The following is a 23,876-nucleotide window of genomic DNA, read 5'->3' on the forward strand; positions in this document are numbered from 1 at the left end:
AGTACGTGCTCTCCCACCTACTCGTAGTACTCGTATAGTAAATAGGTATTTGCGACGTAGGTAAGAACTGTAGAGAGAAAGTATCGAACAAGCATCTCCATAATATATGTATACTATGCGTGTGTAATGTGCGTATGTGTGTGTAATGTTGATAATACAAGTAGAAAAAGTACCTCTCTGCCGTTTAGTGCAAAAGTAAGGTTGGCTGGAGGGTGCGCGGGCGGCGCGGCACAGGTCGCGCGCAGGGTGGATCCCACGCCGTACCACGACCGGTCCGACACTAACTTCGGCCGCCACTCCGGGGGCTCTGGAACAACACAAATTCAATAAGTATGGTAACCTTAAACAAATACGTGAGTAAATACATAAATACATAGGTACCAAGTTTAACAAAGGGATTCAGGCCCAGGACCTCCAGCTTTCTAGGCACCAATTACACTTACCTAACCTACCGAAAATATTATGAAGGCTAAAGTATGTTATGTTATGTAAGAAGAATAAAATATGTTATGAACGAAAATGAAAAATTCGTTCCACATAAAAATTTGTCACACTCACACATTTCAACAGCATCTCGTTTAGAATATTATTTTATTGCACCCCGCACGTACATGATATTTAGGTATAGGTATAAAGTTGAGTGCCTACTTGGGCTAGATTAATGTGAAAGCTACTTATATTCTGGTAAATAGGTCAACTAACTATGAAACGAAGACGAGTGTTATGCGCTAAGACTCAAAACAAAATAACATAATCGGTTTTTTAATATATGAAGCTCCGAAGTTCCTATTTTAAATTATCAAGGTTCTAAGCCAATATTCTCAAATGGTTAGAGACAAATTAGCTTGTAATCTGCGATACATCAATGGCATTATCAACAGTGATTGAGTTGAGGCATGATTGTATCATTTAGGGTCGCCCGTCGCATCGCTCAATTAACTATGGATGCTCAATGAAAATCGCTCTGCAGCCCAGCGGCGCGCCCGGCTTGATTGATTTGGTGAAAATAGAGCACTGGCGTTGGGTTTGGTATAGTCGTCATGATGTATGTTAACAATTTTGTACCTTCGCGTATTGTCATAGGGATTAACCAAGAACACCCCTTCGAGCGATATACTTACGTCATATTTGGAACGACGACTTTTATTGAAGCATTTCTATAAAATCCTGTAGGTACATACCTAATTAAGTTGTTTATTGTGACAGATTTAAGTTTTCTACTTCCTGATCAATTAGATTTATAAAATTACTAGCTGTTGCCCGCGACTTCGTCCGCGTGGAATCTTATCTTCAACATTTTACATCTTTAGTACTATACAGAAAGTACTCGTAAAGTACAGAAGTCATTCGTTGGGCAATGCATTCATTTTTATAACAAGTTACCTGAGGATGCTTTAAGATTACCCTTTCCAGCTCTTAAGAATTACTTAAAAAAGTCATTGATGTTGAAGGCTTATTACAGAGTCGAGGACTACTTGACAGACAAACATGCATGGTCCAAACCAGAAACTGTAATAACAAGTAGCAATTAAAAACATTGTATTATGTGTAGAGTTAAAGGTGACTCAGCTCAGGTAAGAAAGCACATCAAATTGTATGATAGCATCTCATAACAATCAGTCGGATTCATATGATATGTATTCTCATTTCTTTTATTGATTTTATTTTCTTTTCCTTTTGTAAGATTTGATATGTTTTCTGAAAGAGCTACGTATTTGTGATTTCATGTACATATATGTTAGCGGCTTTCCAAAAATAAGAGTAATAATACCACATTTTTATTTACTTGTGTTCATTTATAAAAAGTAAGGTGATTGAACTTGGCAATTTTACTTTAGTTAAAATAATTAAACAATTGTGACGTCACTACCGGTCAGCCCACCTCACCTGACGGACAGGTGGAAGTGGTCGAGCTTGGAGGGGCGATGGTCTAATAAAAGGCCTTGCACCTCATTAAAGCGACGATTATTATCTGAGCAGCCTTAGTTAGGAGTAAGACCTTAACAGCCTATGCTGACAAAAAGTGTCCTAAAAGTGTATTTTTGTTATTTATTGTACGATGGTGCTACTAATATTACTATAAATAGTTAAAGTGCTGATGGTTTTAAAAGTGTGCTGTGTAAAGTTATAAATAAACGATAAATATGAGTATTTTACAACGAAGTTTCTTTTCTACAACGAAGACCTCAGCCCTCCTACTACGAGTTACCACGATTAGCGCTCAGAAGGAAGCCGAGCCCTAACATCAGAAGTGCGCAAGAGAACCTGAAACGCCATGTGGATTGGATGAGCAACAAGTTATATTTGCTGCATACATTAAAACACAATTCAACAACCGAAGAAGAATCAACGTGTTGCCAATTATCGGTGGCCAATTTTCGACACGAGCAGTTACTCATCATCTGGTGAACGTTTTAGTAAATGTTGTTGTACACAATATTATCTGGTGAGACGCTTTCATTTTGACAAAATGTTTTAAGTTTGAATTGATTTATTTTAGAAGAAAATAATTCATGTGCAATGAGCGTTTTGATTAAATATACTTAAAGTAACCACAAAAATGGTCCTAGGACATGTTAATACTTATCTACACAAAGAAAACTTACTAAAATCATAGCCAGTGGTTGTTATTCTTGTAATGCATTCTAAATTCCGTATATAAACTCAATAAGTCACACAGTAATCGAGTAATAAAAGCAATCAAAATCTTTCAAACAGTATCGCCAGCCACTCACATTTAAGAAAACATTTAACATGGAATTATGAAGGCACATAGCGCAAACAAGTTATCTACCCACATGATCCTAGAATTGCTAACTTGAATTATAATAGTAAAGTAATACCTAATCAATCTTTATTGTAACCGTGATTACAAGCTTTTTGATTTTTTTTTATGAATGTCATTAAGATAATTTAACGGACAACTTTTAAATATTTATTTGGAAACCAGTTTTTATGATGAGGGTGATGAAGAAATTAAACATATTTTCTTGTTAATAAATATCATTTATTCTATACAACGCTAACAAAATATTTATTCTACGTGACTTAATATTATATTACGTTTATTAGTAATTCGCCATACTTTACGAGCGAAATCGTTGCATAATTATGAAATTTTTTCGCATATTTTCGAATCAATTTATTAAGTATGAATTTTGAAAATGAATCCACAAAAAGTAACATAATATCAAATTACATAACTGATACACATTTATTATACCGCGTAAATCAATATCTCCCAGTAAAATCCATCAGAATACAGCTTGAAAGTCAAACGTTTAAATAAAACGGTACAACCAAAACGTACGTAGAAATGTCAAAATTCTGCTTATTTCATTTTGCTGAACTACGATTCATTTCACGCTGTAAGTAGCTGTACTGTTGTTGAAAGTTATCACGTCCAAATACTTTTACTTTAATATATGGCAATGTTATGAATATCATTACGCATTTCATTCATATAAAAATATATAAGAAAACAAAATTTCTAAAATTTATATACATGTAATCAGTATTAATCATACTTTATTTGTATGTACGGTAATAACATTAGTTGTACCTTAAGCAAATAATTAATATTTTATTAACAGAAATAACATGTGTGATAAATAGTAGCCTCAGCTTTCTGTGTTTTGTTGTAGAAGTACGTGTTGTTGTGGCGCCGCCCTGCTTTTGGATTCTAACACACAGGATTTACAACAGAAGGAAACCGATTTAAATACAAAGACGCAAAAGAGACATTAATTTACGAGTGTTTAAAATTAACGTTATGTGAGTACGTATTTAAGTAGCAATGATTCAAGTAATCAGAGGAGACATAATGATATGTTGTACTTGTGATTTGTGATTACTTATCTCGTATTATTCAACTACACTAGGTACTAAGTTACAATAGTAGTACTTATCAAGTTACAAATTATCATGAAGTCAATCGAAATCTGACAGACGTCCTTTACGTGGTAACACAAAATGACAAATCATAAATCGATTCATTAAGGACAAAGTACAAAACCACAATATTGTCATCTCTTTAAAGCAGGCAATCTTTTGCTATAATGATACTTATTACAAAAAAAAATGTAGAGACCATTTAATGAAGAACACCGTTTATTACCGGTCCAACCTCATAATGTTTTATTTTTTTGGGAAAACCCTTTAGCATGCCTTACACACGTATTCGGGAAACGAGATAATGCCAAGATTAGAGACGATTTAGAGATCAACTAGATCTCCATTAAATATCGACTAGATGTGACTTGGATATCTAAGTCATAACTGGTCAAAATCGTTCAAAAGGACCTCCAGAATAACGGAAACGTCAAATGTGACATATCTATCTTAAAAATATCTTTAAATTATCCATATCATAACTTGTTGAAGTCTAGTAGATATCTAATTCATTTTCCAAATCTAGCCGTTAGGTAATATTAATTCATTATTATTATTGGTTATTTAGGTTGCCATGAATGAAAATATAAAAATTCCACCCAAAATAAATATCCGAACAGAGTAATTGAGTGAATACCACTTTTTGAACGTTTACTACCTATTGTATAATTTTTGCAAATTCAATTTAAGATCCTGCGCTAACAACTATCTATAACAACAACCACGTTAAGTAATGTGTGTGCCACTTACTTAGATTCATCAGAAGGATCTAGTCTAGTAACTGGGCTATTGAAAGATTTGAAAGTATAAACAGTTGCCACTTGTTTGGATGGTTCAGAGGGACTACTCCAACAACTGGGCCATTAAAAGGATAAAAGTTGTCACTTATATGGATGGTTCAGAGGAATTAATCCAATAACTGGGCCGTTCAATAAATGGGAACCATAGTCTGCCGGCCACTTGCTGTAATGAATCTGAAGGGCTTCAGTGACTGGGCCGTCCAACTAACTGGTTCCCTAAGCTCAGACTTTATTTTATCTGCCACTTGTTTGGATCGGTCATACAGATTTAGTACAACAACTGCATTCCTTATTTTTAAACCGATTACTCGAGCACGAGTTTCGGGTCATCAATTGATCCTCCTCATCCTAAATTCAAATTAATCTATGTTTAACAACGTTCAAGACAGGTTCAACTTCGTGTTTGGTTTTCATGTGTTTAATATGAGTTAAGAAATAAAGTCCAGAAATTTAAATAGCATAAACAATAATACGAACAATCTATCATTTCAAACATCAAAGAAATACTATAGCTTTCATTTGAACTTAAACAAATTAATAACAGCATCTATTAGAAATTATTAAAAATAGCTTTTATGATAATATAATATTAAATTAAAAGCATGTAAACTACCCCATCGTGCAAATCCGATGTGTTCCTTTTCTTATTTTTTTTAATTGATCATTAGTTTCGTCTAGTCAATTGATTTCAAAATATTACTAACGCTTTTTGGATAAGGTGGAGACTTAAAACCACTGTTTTTTTTTTAATTCTCATCTTATGTTAAGCTTATGATGCTTACCTAATCTTTATTTAGAAGCGTTAAACTTCATGGTTGGTTCTCATATATTAAAGAGTTAATATTGAATCAATAATGTCCATAAATAAAATTCCTTAAACAAATTATGATCATTTAATCACTTCAGATACCAAAGAACTAATTTTAATAGAATTTCACTTACTTTCCGTAAATAGGAAGTATGCTGCGTAATGTCACTAAATATAAGTAAACCCAAGATTTACAATTCAGCAAATTTAATCAATCATAATAATCGGTATTAACCAACAAAATATGTCAAAACATAATTAACTACACTTTCATAAAAAATTAACTAAATGCATTATAAAAGAAGGCAACTTGGAGGTTTTTCTTGGCGCTTCTTTTCCACCAGAGCCTTTCCGAAGCGTCGGTAAACTCATTTTTCCTTTGGCAAAAATAAAAACACACAAAAAAAAAAAAAAAATAAAAAAAAAAACAACATTAATTTAACAGACATGGATAGACGACCTTGTTAAGGTCGCCGGAAGACGCTGGATGCGGGTCGCTTCCAACCGGCACATATGGAGGTCCAAGGGGGAGGCCTATGTTTAGCAGTGGACGTGTTATGGCTGAGATGATAATGATGATGAACATTAACTTAAAGGTTCATGCAAGTAAATTTCTTTTTTAAAGTACTTGTGAATTAAAATGGATTAAAAATAATTAAAACATTCAAACCCCCAGGATCAATTCTATTATTAAATTATCACTTGATGTCAGAATGACCGAAGCAAAGCAGTCATAAATAGCCGTGTTAGCGGGAACTAATCAATAATTTAATTAGACTGTTTAAAATACATTTAATTTTTATTTCCAAGTATAATTCATTTACAGTTAAATGTAGCATTAATCTAAAATCATAAGAACAAATCATGATCGTACATAAGACAGAAACATTAATTATGTTGAATCTTTGTTAACATAAGTTAAAATAATCGATAATTCATTAGAAAAAAAAATAACAATATGATACCTGCTGTATCTGACATAAAAATCAAGCAGTAAACTCATTGATCTGTTGTAATTGTTTTAAATCAATCTGTACTTTTATTAATTAAAACTTAATTAATACGAACACTTTAAGTGTCTCTGAGCACGAGCCACTGGTCAGTATGGCCGTGTTAGCGGCTTTCCAAAAATAAGAGTAATAATACCACATTTTTATTTACTTGTGTTCATTTATAAAAAGTAAGGTGATTGAACTTGGCAATTTTACTTTAGTTAAAATAATTAAACAATTGTGACGTCACTACCGGTCAGCCCACCTCACCTGACGGACAGGTGGAAGTGGTCGAGCTTGGAGGGGCGATGGTCTAATAAAAGGCCTTGCACCTCATTAAAGCGACGATTATTATCTGAGCAGCCTTAGTTAGGAGTAAGACCTTAACAGCCTATGCTGACAAAAAGTGTCCTAAAAGTGTATTTTTGTTATTTATTGTACGATGGTGCTACTAATATTACTATAAATAGTTAAAGTGCTGATGGTTTTAAAAGTGTGCTGTGTAAAGTTATAAATAAACGATAAATATGAGTATTTTACAACGAAGTTTCTTTTCTACAACGAAGACCTCAGCCCTCCTACTACGAGGTACCACGATTAGCGCTCAAAAGGAAGCCGAGCCCTAACATATATGTTTATTTTTTATATCAAATTCTATAAAGTTATGTACTCACTGAGTATAATTGCATGAATTCTATAGTAATTTAAATTGTATTTTTCTTAATTACTCGTAATGCATGTTAATTATAAGATGTAATAATGTTTTGAAAAGATGTGTCCCGCCGAGTTTGTTGCCGGTCCCATATTGGGATACCCTCCTCCAATTGAGGAGGGATTTAAATCTTCTCGGGGCAGAGGTGTACGGTTGGAGCCGGTAAAGGTTTATTTGACGTGCATAAGCGCATTGTAATATAATATGCCTACTTGAATAAACTATTTTTTATTTTTTATCTTATCTTATCTTATCTATAATTTTCATATCCAAGCAATGTTGAAATTAAGTACTTTTTTTTTTAGCAAATTGTATGAGGTTTTAAGTCAAGTGAATTTTGATGTTGGTTGCTGAAATTACTTTTCTTGTATTCTCATAATAGGTGCCTATGCCCTTATACAAATTTTCAAGTTCCGCACTCACAAAATATCTGATCTTCATACAAACTTTCAACCCCTTTCTCACCACCTTGGGGGATGATTTTCAAAAATGCTTGAATTAGTTTTTATGTTTTTTAATTTAATACCTTTTTTGCAAATAGTTCAAGTTCCTAGCTTAAAATTAAATTTACACCCCAAGACGAACTTTCATCCCCTTTTTAACCCCCTTAGGGGTTGAATTTCCAAAAACGTTGCACTTTTTTTTTTTAATCGGCTATTATGTCTTTCTAAGAAGTTTCAAAACCATTTGTATTGGAATCAAACTTTGAACCCCATTTTAACCCTGTTAGGGGATGAATTTTACAAATCGCTGAAATCACTTTTATTGTCTTCTAATAATATCCCTAAATACAAAGATTCAAGTCCCACACTCGAAAAAATGTTTGATATCCATACAAACTATCAACCCCTTTTTCAACACCTTAAGGGATGAATTTACAAAAACGCTGAAATGAGTTTTCTTGTATTTTAATGATATATCTTTTAACGAAGTTTCAAATTCCTAGCTCAAAAGAAAACTTAAACCCCATACAAACTTTCATCCCTTTTTTAACCCTGTTAGGGGATGAATTTTACAAAACACTGAAATTACTTTTATTGTCTTCTAATAATATTCCCAAATACAAAGATTCAAGTCCCGCGCTCGAAAAAAATTTGATATCCATACAAACTTTCAACCCCTTTTTCACCACCTTGGGGGATGAATTTTCTAAAACGCTGAAATAAGTTTTCTTGTATTTGAATTTGATACTGTTTTACAAAGTTTCAAGTTCCTAGCTTAAAATAAAATTTGCACCCGAAGACGAACTTTCATCCCCTTTTTAACCCCCTTAGGGGTTGAAATTCCAAAAATGTTGCAATTACTTTTTTTGTGATCAGCTATTATGCCTTTCTAAGAAGTTTCAAAGCATTAAACATCAAACATCAAACATCAACATTTATTCAGCAAATAGGCCACAAGGGCACTTTTACACGTCAACATTGAATTTACATAAAAGCAAAAATAATAACATCAACAATTTTATAAAATAAAACTAACAATTCAATCTAACGTATTACATTTGTAATGGATTCATATTTTCAACCCCTTTTTAACCCAGTTAGGGGATGAATTTTACAAAAAGCTGAAATTACTTTTCCCGTCTTCTAATAATATCCCTAAATGCAAAGATTCAAGTCCCACACTCGAAAAAATGTTTGATGTCCATACAAACTTTCAACCCCTTTTTCACCACCTTGGGGGATGAATTTTCTAAAACGCTGGAATTAGTTTTCTTGTATTTTAATAATATATATTCTTACGAAGTTTCAAATTCCTAGCTTAAAAGAAAACTTTACCCCCGTACAAACTTTCATCCCCTTCTTAACCCCCTTAGGGGATGAATTTTGAAAAATCCTTTCTTAGTGGACCCCTATACCGTATAAGGAATCTAGTTGCCAAATTTAGACTTTCTAGTCCCAGCGGTTTGGGCTGTGCGTTGATTTAAGTCAGTCAGTCAGTCAGGTCTTTCACGTTTATATATTTAGATTATACAGAAAGTGGTCACTTGGCGTATTAGACCGGCGTGAGTTCAAAGTACAAGCGCTTCACTGCTTTGGAAGAAACTTTGCACCGTTTATCCGGGTTGTTTATGACAGCAGTCGTAAACCCGAGTCAAAAGCCTCCGGACTGGTTAAAAGCTAACAGCAAGTTGCTTAACACATATGACAAAGTTACAATGAAGTCTAGTTTCCTCTGTGCTTCTAGGTCAGTTGGCAGTTACTTTCGTAAAAACTAGTGACCTACAACCGTTTTAAGGTTTAGGTAAGAAAAAGAACTAAGAAAAACAACTGAAAACGTGTTAAAGTGAAGTGAGGAGTTTATCACATTACATATCATTGTAAGATTATCTTTTTACCTTAATAGATATTGTTCTAACGTGTTTTCTACTGAGTAAATTTTAAATAAACCCTACCAGAATTCACAAAGAAGATTTAGCCACAAAGTCCACAAAGAGCGGTAGGGTTTGCCTTCCCAACGATACTGCTGATCTGGACTGCTATTCCTACAGTTTGCCGAGAAAAAGCAACCACATTCGCCGGCGGCGAAACCAAGTTGTTGTGAGCTTAGATAAATAACAACTATTTAGATATTGTGGTCACGGTTATTCTGGCTCCGACGAAAATCTCCGAAGGCGATGAGAATACAGGGTCTGCTCGTGATCGAATCCGCCCAAACTAAATTTACCTTCGGCGCCGCTGTAAGTAAGACAATATGTATGAAATAAGTGTTGTTTTTCTGGATATGTATTCGATGTATCTGCAAACTAACCTAAAATAAATGGGCTAATTGCGTAACGGACCAGACAATATTGACGGTTCCGTATACAATATGATAAACCTGACTTCCCCGTTGCGTGTTATGTCATGAAATAGTACATTTCGATGCTAGTGCGGAAGAATGACATTTCCGCACGTGTATCGAACGACGTTTTTTAATACAGTTGCGAAAAAATAAGAAAAACATTGTTAATCGTACACTAAACAAAAGTGGTAACAGTGACAGCTCGGTTAGACGTCGTCTTTAAGTATATTATATCTATGGGCGTTTGGCAGCTATTCCGTTCCATTCAGTCAACTTATTAAGAACGGAATTTTCAATATTGAATATTAAAAAATAAACGTGTTATAATGATGAAGAGGTAAGTAATTAAATATGAAATATGTAATATTTTTCGTATTCTTACATTAACGGTAGGTTTTTATGCTGATTACGACGTTTAAAGGAAACTAATATTAACACTCATCAATAAGTAGTCGTGAATTGGAATAAGTATAAATTTAAAAAAATTGGAAAAGTAAAAAGCACTAGTTCGAGATAACCAACTTTCCGCACGCTAAACAGCTACGTAAAGTAGCACTTTTTGAGCAACTGTATTAAAAAAGTTTTTTTGTAAAAGGCACTACGGCCCTACAGCCACTCAATAACCAGCGATGTTTTAAATATTTTATATCCGACTACGGGAAGGGTTTATGTGTTACATCACTCGCATCTGTAACGTCAAAATAACAAAATATTAATATTTGGAAACAGTAGGGAAGCGGGGCAGCTTGGTACACCTTTTTTTGAAATCGAATTTAGGCCCCAAAATGAACTCAAAATACATTTTTTTTGTACTTACTAGATGACAAATTTACTAAGGTATAAAAAGTGTATAATTTTTTGTTAAATTTATGGCCAGTAAAAGAGATATACGGATTTTAACAAAAAATGGGATTTGTTCAATTGTGCCCCACCTGCAGGGCACTTTGATACATTACATGGGACACTTTGATACATCATTTTGGGGTACTTTGGCACGTGAATCAAAGTGCCCGGTAAGTGTTTCAAACTGCCCCCCAGAGCACACTTTACAGATCAACTCGGTTAGCTGACCAGTAGTAAACTTTTTAAACATTATAAAACGTCTATTAAGTGCGGTGCTATTAGAACATACTACAGTTATTAAGCAGCAGGTGCATTAACACTACAAAAAACAACTTTTAATGAATTCAGTGTCAGATTTTGACAAAAAGCTACTTTGGTTGTTTTAACTTTTCTTTGATAATTTTCTTTCTCTTTGTATGTAAAAAAAACTACTATACAGTAAAAAAAATCACACCAAAAACTGGCAGGGGCACTTAGATACACTAGAGGGGCACTTTGATATGTTCAAAACTGCCCCAATCTTTATTGTACCAAAGTACCCCAATGGTCAAAAAAATTAAAAATAATTTATTAAAAATATACTATTAAGTATTACTTTAAAATAATAAGTTAACCCTATTACTGAATAAACGTACTAAGTGCTCATTGTGATGTTCATCCGGTAAAGTCTAAAATTTCGCACCACAACTCGATAAAAAATTCATAATTTATTTACTATCCGACCGCGGAAACACGTTTTCACGCACCAAGCGGCAACGGCTGTCAGGAGAGATGTGCCGAAGCTCGTACCTCACTCACACATACAAAGCCACGTTTTAGTGTTGCAAAAGGTGAACATAAGTTTTTAGTTAAGGAATTAGTGTGGGTATTCAAAACTGCCCCTTGTGCCTATCTACCCCGCTTCCCCCTAACTATCTTTATCTAAGTTATTGTTCTAATTTAAGAGGAGGTACTGATAAAAAAATCTTCATCGTCCATACAAAATTGTAATAGTGTGTCTGTTTAATGGCGGTACTTACATAGATAAATTGTAGACATAATATTAAATCAATAGAACTTGTGATTCTAAGTCGAAACTGAGTAAGTAGAAATTCGATTTGTAAAAGATAACCTAAGTGAATTATCTTAAATGTCATCCATCATCCTTACCACGGCCACTTGCGAAAATCCTATATTTCAACAATTTTGCTGAAAGAGCGACAAAAAATAATATGCTACAAAAAAAAAAAACATCAAAATTATGTCTTGCGGCTATACAAAACCTTCAGCTACTCAAGAATAGTTTCGGCATTTATTACATCTTTGAACACCTATTTTCGTTACAATTATATAAAGGTCGGCCGTTTTGTTCCTTATAATAACTTCAGCCGCCTACCAAGGAGTTACATATTATGTTATGAAACACGTTTTACCATCATAACCAACAAACGGATGTCATTTGTCGTACGAAAGTTGTGACTTTTTGGCTGCAGGCCAGCAGTAGTACCTAAAAGAACAGTAACATTAACATTGTGGGCTACCTGCAAAAAGCGGCAGGATAACGAATCGCCGCGCCGCTGCGCTAAAGCTGGAATCATTCCAATCCTGCGCCGAGCAACTAGTAGTAGAGCCATTATAAGAGCGATCTCCGTTCAACCATAGTTGTTGGACAACCGGAGGTCATATTATCTTGGTCGTTAAGAATTTGCGTGATTGCGAACATGCAGAGAATGGGAACAGATGCACGAGCAGCATCTCGTTATTCTCGCCAGTTGCTCGCTAGACGAGCGAAACGACAATGTAACTGTCATTTGTCGATACGAAAATTCCGCTATAGTTTTTATCTCGCAAAGCCAAAGAATAATGTGCTTTAGCAGCAGCGACCGAAAACACTAGCGTACTCATGTACATATACTTTTTTTTTTTAATTGGTTTAATTTAATATAAGGAAATAAGTATGAAGAAAAAACTTAAGCAAATATTGTGAAAAAATATAGGTACCTACATAATTTTTTTAATCTCCTTAGAACTACCTAACCTAAACCTCGTTCTGCGCCATGCTGGGTCCAAAGATCCTGATCATGCTCGCAGCGTTGCCACGCGTTTCTTTATTTCCCGTAACAAGTACGTACATATACGATCACTGAACAGGTTGTTCGATATAGTATAGAGCGCATTTGTAAGTATCTACTAGATTTACCATACCTTAAGTGTAACAGTGTACATAAGTGTTAATTTAAATCGTATTGTTGTATGTGTGACCTCACCCTTAGGATACCTACCTGAACATGATTGAGAAATTGGTAGGCATTAGATATTGCAAAGGCAGCGTGGGGTTAGGTACAGCGGATGTAAGCAAACGTGCTCGAAATAAGGTCCCAAGCATTATTCATAGTATTTAAACCGACTTGCCTCTCAGGATCTGTTATTTCTGCTCAACCCACTATTGGCGATCGTGACCGTACATAATTATACTATTAACGTAAAGGGATCAATAGTTGTACCACGATTAAATTACGGGAATAGGTTAGCAGGAAAATTTACGACAGATGGTTTGGTTGGACTTTATTTATTTGCCGTGTGTACTGTGTAATAAATCCTGAACGGAATACTAAACGTGGAATAAAACTGTATACGTAACATGAAACAATCTGCCTGATTGTAATCGAAACAGAGGTTTAATCGAATTGTTTCAGATGAGACTACAATTAAATCTACTAAGCGTACCTACCTAACGTGTATTTTTCATGATTCCGTAGACAAAACGGAAACCTTAGGTATAGTTTCGTCATGTCCGTCTGTCTGTCCATCCGTCCGTACCTACACCATTAGGGCAATAGCACACATCGGGTAAATTGCCTACATTGCTGAGCTTGGACGTGCTCATTGGTTCCAATTATGCGTCTATCCCGATCCGAAATCCGCAGAACGAGTAAACAGTGCAAGCAAACCTTGTGGATTTCAGATTTCCCAAATTCGAATAAAGCTACAGAGGTGTAAAGCATTTCATAGACCAGGATGATGTTGGTCGAGACTAAGGCAACCGATTATGCATTGTTTTTTTAAATTAATAATATTTGTCAATTATATTGACGACCGGTCTGGCCTAGTGGGTAGTGACCCTGCCTATGAAGCCGATGGTCCCGGGTTCGAATCCTGGTAAGGGCATTTATTTGTATTATGATACAGATATTTGTTCCTAAGTCATGGTAGTTTTCTATGTATTTAAGTATTTATATATTATATATATCGTTATCTGAGTACCCAAAACACAAGCCTTCTCGAGCTTACCGTGGGGCTTAGTCAATTTGTGTAAAAATGTCCTATAATAATAGTAAAAAAAAAAATTCATATTAACTATCCTAAATAATGAGTAAATTTTGGGATTTTAGCATACGATCTTTACTTTTACCGTGAAGCAATTACTTACAATGTATACGATGTTAATTCAAAGTCAAGACACGTAGACATTATCACGGATGGACCATGAGCGGAGGTATACTGTACACGTTTTATTGATGTCTTGGGTGTACCGTAGTCTCGACCCTATACATCCCTTTACAGCACTTTTGGCAACGTGGTCACTATACCCCTGACTTGAATTATTCATGCATAGTGCCTTAAATCTAAATGTAATGATCGTGATACAATTTTTATATTGAGCTTATACGTTACTGAGGATGAATATTTCAGAAGCTTACTTCGCTTTAATCATATATATGACTAACAACACGTTTTCATATTAATAAATATATTAGTTTCATATATGATGAAATCAGTATCGTACGCCTCATGGTTTATTGATCATTTTGATTAAGACTGATCACTGCTTAAGCTAGCTTAACTACTCATTAGATAAGGATTTGATTCTGATTAGAGAACGATTATAGTTTAGAATTAACTTTCCATTAGAACGTACACTGATATCTAAATTATATCCAAATGATGTCATTTACTTATCGTGCATTTCGCTCGTACATGTGCGTACAAGTATTGGCGCAGGCGAGACGCACGATAACTAAACAACATGATTCAAATACCAGATGTCGTTGTATGTTCGAATTAGCCTGTAACTTACTTGAATGTGAAATACCCTAAATTTAGACACAGTTTATCTGACAAAGGTTGTCTGTAGGACTGCAGAAGTTAGAGTCAAGTTATTATAACTATCTAAAGTCAGATAATACGAAAATCATAGCCCATAATGTTATATGGTTGTTTAATTGAAGCTACGAATAAAGGGAGGTGCGATACTTGTACCACAAATTAAGCAGGTAAGGTAATATAAGTAGTGTTTAAGCCCTTACATCACCAAGCCGCAAACCCCTACTTAAAACAATTTATTGCGGTACTTGCGTAACTTTTTCTCTAAACAAATATAGCAGCGCAATTTTAACGAGATATTTAATAATTGTTAGAATTAAATAACTTCAACATGTACCAAGCTATTAATATAATCAGCATTTAATTTTTCTAGTCCTTAATTTTGTACCTAGTTTCTTCACTTTCCTTGCCACGTTTCTTGAGTTAGGTTTACATTTTACCCCCATTGTGTACCTAATAAACAATTAACAAGTTCCCCCTTGATAATTGGATGTTTAAAATTTACGGTTTTCAGCCGCAGGTAAGTTGAAAGTTACATAAATGATTCCGTAATGCTTTCGTTTAATTAAGTTGGTTAAAGGTCGAGATTAGTAAATTTTAAACAGTTCTACGCCGTAGCTCAGTGGTTCACAATGTTTGCAAAATTCATGCCTATTTATCTGTTTTGTATTGTACAGGGTACACAGGTACATAATTGGTTTTCCTTCCTGCCTCGACAATTCTACTATTAGAGTTAGGGTATCAAAATAAAAAGGGATAATGTTACCGACAACTTCCGACGACGCGGAACGGATTTCAATGTCGAAGCGGAGCGGAACCATCGCCGCCGTGGCCTGCTGCATCACCACACGCGGCGGTCGGGTTATCTGTCCACATCTCACTTACCGACAACTTCTAGCGGCGCGGAGCGGATTTCGGTGTCATAGCGGAGCGGTACCGGCCTGCCATCGCCGGCGTGGCTTGCTGCAGCGCCACACGTCACGACCGGGATATCTGTCTACATTTTACTTACCGACAACTTCTAGCGGCGCGGAGCGGATCTCGGTGTGGAAGGTAGGCGCGTCCGCGGAGACTTCGCAGCGGAACCGGCCTGCCATCGCCGGTGTGGCCTGTTGCAGCGCCACACGCCACGACCGGGATATCTGTCTACATTTTACTTACCGACAACTTCTAGCGGCGCGGAGCGGATCTCGGTGTGGAAGGTAGGCGCGTCCGCGGACACCTCGCAGCGAAACCGGCCTGCCATCGCCGGCGTGGCCTGCTGCAGCACCACGCGCCGCGCACCGGACCGGGATATCTGTCCACATAACACTTTCTTAATATCATAGCTTTCAGGAATACAATTAATGCTTTGAAAATAAAAGCAAGAGTTCTATAAAGGTTAGTAGAGGACTACTTTTCCACACAAACATAGTCCCTATTTTCATCTCTGGATATTGACATTATGAAAAAAATACACAAATTGATGTACAATTATTAATATTATTATATAACCATAGCTTGCCCCTTTGTTTGATTTTTTCGTTTTTTAATTATTATGAGTTTAAGGAGCAATAATTCATACATTTTTTTAAAAGCTCCTAACTCTTACAATACTTAAAATAATTTTTAAGAAAAAAAAACCGACTTCTATGGGTCCCGGTGAAAAATTATGGTAGATGGTGCACTATGTAGAAAAGGAGGTAAAACCAGTACTTTCTAGTAGCATTTCGTTTCCGTAAGGGTCGGAGTTCTAGCCTAACCTAACCCACTTCTCTGATTGCAGTTCGGTTCTGTGAGGATCGTAGTTCGAACCTAATCAAACCCACTTTTCTAGTAGCATTTCGTTTCTGTAAAGCCCGCAGTGCTAACCAAACCTAACCCACTTTTGTTTGGTCTGTGAGGATTGCAGTTCAAACCTAACCTAACCTACTTAACGGCGCATGCCGTGCGGTGTACGGGGGTATGAGCGGGAGGGGTTTGGCATCATCATACTATATACCTACATTTTATGGTAGGTAATCATAGCGGTTTGTTTAGTTTAGGTATCATAGTGATTTTCCGGATCAAGGTCCAGGTCTCTGAGTCCGAGTCCGGGTCTGAGTCTGGGTCCGAGTCCGGGTCCGAGTCCGGGTCCGAGTCCGGGTCCGAGTCCGGGTCCGAGTCCGGGTCCGAGTCCGGGTCAGAGTCCGGGTCAGAGTCCGGGTCCGAGTCCGGGTCCCAGTCCAAGTCAAAATCGAAAATCGAAATCACCAAACGTGTACTATGCGTCGTTGAAGAGTTCTGTTCTGATCATCATCAACAGTTCCACTTCATCAAATGTCACGTTTTTGAATGTATATGCTTTATTTGTTGATAAAAACACAAAAATCACCATATGTATGCCTTTAAGATTTGAGGAGTTCCCTCGATTCCTTATGGATCCCATCATCAGAACTCGAGCTTGACAGAAATGTGGCTTAAAAACTAAACTTGCTTAGCAAACATAACGAAGAGGACAAATCGCCAAACGTGAACTATGCGTCGTTGAAGAGTTCCGTTCTGATAATCATCAGCAGTTCCACTCCATCAAATGCGACAGTTTTGAATGAAAATGCTTGATTTTCTGATGAAAATACAAAAATCTCTATACGCATGCCTTTAAAATTTGAGGAGTTCCCTCGATTTCTCATGGATCCCATCATCAGAACTTAAGCTTGACAAAAATGTTGCTTAAAAACTTAACTTGCTTAACAAACATAAGGAAGAGGACAAATCGCCAAAGGTGAACTATGCGTCGTTGAAGAGTTCCGTTCTGATCATCATCAGCAGTTCCACTTCATCAAATGTCACGTTTTTGAATGTATATGCTTTATTTGTTGATAAAAACACAAAAATCACCATATGTATGCCTTTAAGATTTGAGGAGTTCCGTCGATTCCTCATGGATCCCATCATCAGAACTGGATTTTGACAAAAACGGGACCAATCTGTATGCATATACATGCAATCAAAAAAAGAATTTTTAAAATCGGTCCAGTAATAACGGAGATATGGAGTAACAAACATAAAAAATAAAAAAAATAAAAATAAAAATAAAAAAAATAAAAATTGATAACCTCCTCCTTTGGGATTTGGAAGTCGGTTAAAAAAGAAAAAAGACAAAGGGGTAGCAGCTAATATATTCAAATTGTGTAATCATTACATTATTTTTCTATCATAATTATACTGAAATGTACCTACCTACTCTATTTACCTATTAGTTTAAAAATGTGAGTATCAGTTGTTCCAAACACAGGCTTAGGCCTCAAAGCTGTTACAGATTTGTGAACATTTCTTTAGATAGAAAGTTTGATAGTTAAGTCAGTATCAATAAAGGTAATTGTAATACTTTTTCTATACCACGCCAGTGCCAAATAATCGTACAGCCCATCTGATGGTAAACCGTACCGTACTCAATGGAAGCGAAAATTTCCAGGGCTATATCATATGCGTGTTACCGACTTTTCAAAAATAGGACGTTATGTTTTAACGTAGCTTATACTGTAGTCCCTTGAGAAAACTGTGTGATACTGACATTAAAGATAGATCGGTTTTATATTTTTTGCTTAAAACAAGTCTGAAGTCCCCTGGAGATCTATCGGGAGTGATGAACCTTTTCCATCAAAAGTTGTCAATTCACCGTGCTAAGTATAAAATGTTGAAAAATCATATTATGACTTATGAGGCTCCAAACAAACAATGAAGCATTACTACTCGTACTATCGAAGGTAAAATCTTCCTTTTCACTCAAATACAGTCCATTATTTTTAATTTTCAATCCCATTAACACAGCCAATTAGCATTTGGTATCTCCATATCGAGTAACCCGTGGTTGGTAGCCCGTTCGTATTAGTCAATAATGTAACTTCATAAGTGTTTTAACTAAATTAAAACACTAGAAATGACTAAAAAATACTCCACCAGACGCCGTACCGTTAACGTAATTTCCAGTAAGACTCCACAGGCTAATACATAAACATTGCCTTCAAAACGGTTTTGAAGCCATAAAGCCACCTACAACGGAATGGCACGAAATGATTATCTCGGTATGTTATTATTTGTTGGAATGAAATATTTCAAACCAGAAGGGTTCTGAAAACACGAAAAAAAAACTTAATTCATGAAGCTCGGCGTTTAATTAATGGGCCTCTGTTCGCTCCACTTTTTGATTAATCGTTCGCTTGTTCTAGCGTTTTTGTGCTTATGTTACCTCTAGAAAAAGACTAAAGTTGAAGGTAGAGAGCAATTCGTAAAATAATTACTATGAATTGATTTTCAGTTATCTAAGAATATCGACACGTAGGTTATTAAATAGATTTGGTTAACACATTAGTGCGAGCTACGCGCTACGAACGTAGCCGGTAACACGGGAAAACCGTATGTCACGAAAAGCGCCCACGAACAGAGAACTAGCCTTCCTTAGAGCCTAAGAGCCAAGGATCTCGGTAGGATTTGACCAAGGTAAGAGCTATAAGCCGTCTATACATTAAATTATGGCGTTGATTAATTGCATTGATTATTTTAGTGTGGTACTTTCACTACTAAGTATAAGTATAAAGAACGAGAAAAAAAATACTGGAAAATTAGGACATATTGATCAAAGCGCTGCTTTAGACAACGTTTTTTATAATGTGTTATACATAAAATGGTCATTTGTCGTTTCATTAGTTATATAGTTTTAGGTACTTCAACCTACTTCGTGGAGGTGCGATACGCAATAAAAGAAATACTTTAGTAATTAATATGAAAAATATAACACATTAAAAAACGGGCAGCAAATAGGTAGATATTATTCCGAAACTAAATCACGTTGTTACACCTCCTATCAAGGTAACCTCTGTTATCAAAATAAATAATAGCCGCAATAAGTCATATTAATCTACAGTGAATTAAACGGAAATTATGTAGGACGTTATTATCCGACATTATCAATGACATATGAAGGGCCATAAGCAAAGAATATAATACTCACTAGGAGAAGAACGGTAACTCCATACAAAAAAATGTCCCCAACCGTTTATACGTTTATACTAGTGGCGCCGTCTTTGTGTACCAATGGAACTTAAGTTGACAACCGGTTTAGCCTGGCGGGTATTGGTAGGTAGTAATTCTGTTGATAAACATATTTGTTATCTTCATATCACGAAATATATGCAAGATGCAAATTGCCCTTGTTTGTGGTATTATCAATTGATTTAAATAAAAGGCATGTTTATGTTTATAACATTATATATATTATTTATTAAAAAATGTTTTACATATAAAAATATACACTGAAAACTGGCAACTGGCAACTTAATAAAAAAATAGACATTAATAAAGCGCATTCACAAAGTTTTCAGTACCTTTTATACAAATAACATTAGGCATGCCTACCTATTACACTTTACACACAGATACACTACACTTTACACACGGCATTTTACACAGATTTCCAATTTGTAGTCATACATTTCTTCACGGTTAATTAATACGCTTTCCAGATGCGTTATAACTCGGTTCCTTCTGAACCCACTAAAGTTGTAAATTTCACCCTGGCTGCTTCAACAGCCGTTGCTCCGCATTTAGCACATTTTCTATGTGCATTGCTGTAATCCATGTAGGTACAGACTTACAGTCTTAAGTGGTACGTAGCGGTACACGTTGTATGTATTATTTAAAGAGTTAATAAATAAAATTTTCGTTATGAACTTTAACCACAGCAGTTGGACAGAGTCATTGACAAATATATTTTTTATTATGGTGGGTAGACGTACCTACCCTCCATATATTTTATGAACATTGATAAAGACAGTTGGAAGCAAATATTCATTATAAAACTTAATCGCATGTAATTAAGTTTTAAGCGTTTTAAGTCCCGTTTTATGATTAATATTGTATAAAATTCGTGATAATTTAAATCAGAGTTGGGAGCAATGTTGCTGTAGAAAAATGTTTTTATTTTTATTACTCGCAACTTTTTCCCGGAGGCCAACGCACACATAGAAGCTTAAGGCGCACACATGCGCAATTATTTGGGGACATAACTTTCTTAGGAAGTGAACAGGCCTTGGCCATAAGGCACTACATTACAAAAGATCACGGAATACAGATCATGAATTCTAAAAACAATGTGCCATGCGTTTATCGTTGCCGTTGTAAAAATCGTAACCCGCGCGTGACTCGAATATCACCACATTACTTAGGCACGTCGTTATATTGCTTATACATGGCATAAAAAGGGTAAAACAGTTAACAGAATCCCTTGACTTACAGCCTTTTCGTGAAAGACGATATTTACAAGGAAAAAATATTCTAGGGTTCAATATTAGGACGGAGATCGCTAATGCGCGCAAAAACGCGTTGCTGGCAGATGATGTACTGTTGTTTTTTCTAGTCTCGAGAGAGTTTAGGCCTTGCTAAGTATAACTTATACTTATACCTACTTTATATTTTGTAGCCCTATTTTATTTTTAATTGCTCGAATTACCAAAATATTACCATGAGGACCCCCTGGCTGTTGTGATTTAGTTGTTTATTTACTTGATCGTAGGGGAGACCGGTGTTACTTAAAACAGAGGTAAGTTGAAACAACGTAATTTTTGAGACATACAACTGATATCATGGTGGAAAAAACGATGTTTAGCCACGTCCTAGTAACCCGCTGGTTCCTCAATATGCGTCCTTGCCTCAAGACGATATAAATACCGCAAAATTCACGTTGTTTCAACTTACCTCTGTTTCAACTAACCTCGGTCTCCTAATAGATGTGCTTGACATTTTACATACATTTAACACAATATAGAGTAAAACTAATACTATACTGATTTTGATACTTTACTATTGTAAAATTAAATTAATGCATGTCACATTTATATTTTAATTTCTTGAATGAAATTGAATTGTATAAATAAGTCTTGTTTGAGCAACCATAATGAGCTAATTAATTAGAGGAAACTGTTTTGGCTTATGTAATGTTGAATTGTAATTATCTATATGTGTTATTTTGCGCTGTTTGTTTCCCATTATCAATAAAAAAAAATACAGGTTTTAAATACTAACTGGTGATTATTTTAACAGGAACTATGAAAAAGTTACGAATTAACTATCAGTCAGATTTGTCAGTGCTACGCCATCGTTTTCTACTACGAATAAGTGGGCTCTGCGACGCACTTGATATTAATATTAAAGGTGACACTCCATTTCCAACGATAGCAGCACTACCATTCATTTTACTATGGAAATTGACAATAAAACCCACGCGTTTGTACTAGTAGTGCAGCTGCGGTCAGAAATGGGATGTTACCCTAACACGTATTTTATATTGTCCAAACTTGTTATAATTTACTTACTTATTATGTTTTTAACTTTCAGGGAATAAAAGATATGCAATAAAAATTTGATTCTTATAAAAAACATTGTAAAATCTTTCAAATAGTGAAAAACGTTTTATTGATATTTTATCGTTAATGACATGAATCAGGGCACATTCTGTGACGAACAAAGGACAAATATTAAACCACTATAATAGGTACTCTACACACACATACACGCTTAGCCCTCACAAACAAGAGTTCAAAGCACATAGGAATCGGAGCAATTCGGGTAACCAGGTGTACAGTCAGCAGCAGAAGTCGCTATACACTCCAGGTGCTCAAAGAGAGGTAAACGTTTAAACTGCCAAAAAGTTTTGACTGTCATGGTAGTATTTACTTGTGAGCGCTCAACGTGTCACAAATATGTTAACAGTCGCTATTCATTAATTTCTACACTTACAACAAGTCATTGATACCTTAGCTGTCAAAAAACCAATGGTATCTAAGCGGTCAACGTGTCAAATATATCTGAACAATATGGAAAAATAGACTTTAAAGCAATACAAGTATGGTCGAATATTGAATAAAAGATAGCCATGCCAATTTCAGGTAAAGCGTTTTGACAATCATCGAAAGCAGTACAGTCTTGTCATCACATACATCTATCTCACGTTTTGCCTTTCAACCATTTGACAGGAGCCTCTCGGTCAACTTACTGCAAACTATTTCTTTTAACAGAATCGTCAAGACGAATGACACATAGCAAAAGCTAACTGAAGCCGAATTTAGAGCCAATTGTCAAGGCACGTCGTGGTCTCAGTAACAGGCGTTTGCTTTTCAAAGCAGAGACCGCGGGTTCAAATCTCTCAGTCGTACGCACCTAGAGATTACAGCTTTTTGTTTTTTTTTTGGGTTTCATTTCTAGTCTATTACTAATTTGTGTCTTCTGGTTTTATGTTAATTTCGCATTAGTTTATATAATTTTTGAAGATAATGTCACATGTAGCGTATGTACGACTTTCTATCAGGACGTTGTAGGTTTGAACCCGCAGTGGGTGTTACTTAGATTACTCCTGTGCGGAATGCCATTTGATATTTACTACTCAAAAATCACGTTTGTTGTATGGGAGCCCCACTTAAATCTTTATTTTAATCTGTTTTTAGTATTTCTTGTTACTTATAATAGCGGCAACAGAAATACAGCATTTGTGAAAATTTCAACTGTCTAGCTATCACGGTTCCTGAGATACAGCCTGGTGACAGATGGACGGACGGATGGATGGACAGACGGGCGGACAGCAGAGTCTTAGTAATAGGGTCCCGTTTTACCCTTTGGGTACGGAACCCTAAAAATGCTGGTCTCTTCGAAAACTGACTAAATTAAATTAAAGGATATGAAAACAATGCATTTTATTAATTTCAGACATCATGTTTCATAGTAACATTTATTGCTTAAGACCTACACAATCGATATCTAAATAGAAATAGTCTTAGTTTTATTTTTCAAAACGTTCGGGGTTCGATTCCCGAGCTGAGTACACATTTTTTTTAATGTATGAATGCAGTTTTTCGTGTTACTAAAATCGATGACATGATTCCTAAGAAGAGATCGGTGTATATCTTATAGTATCAGATTTTCCCATACTGGCCGATCTAAATGGGCCACCC

The 23,876-nt window shown here is 35.5% G+C and overlaps 1 protein-coding gene across 1 annotated transcript in view; it reads right to left on the reverse strand.

The window, feature by feature from the left end:
• The window catches only part of LOC134665790 (uncharacterized), a 115,103-nt gene that overhangs the window by 26,705 nt on the left and 64,522 nt on the right, over window positions 1-23,876 (reverse strand). Inside the window, exons 4-5 of the mRNA XM_063522775.1 lie at window positions 16,075-16,210; window positions 174-307 (exon numbers count right to left, since the gene is read on the reverse strand). Coding sequence (XP_063378845.1) covers window positions 174-307; window positions 16,075-16,210 — 270 coding nt within the window. The remainder of the gene's footprint in view (window positions 1-173; window positions 308-16,074; window positions 16,211-23,876) is intronic.

Source organism: Cydia fagiglandana, chromosome 7, assembly GCF_963556715.1.
Source record: "Cydia fagiglandana chromosome 7, ilCydFagi1.1, whole genome shotgun sequence".
Classification (NCBI taxonomy): Eukaryota; Metazoa; Arthropoda; class Insecta; order Lepidoptera; family Tortricidae; genus Cydia; species Cydia fagiglandana.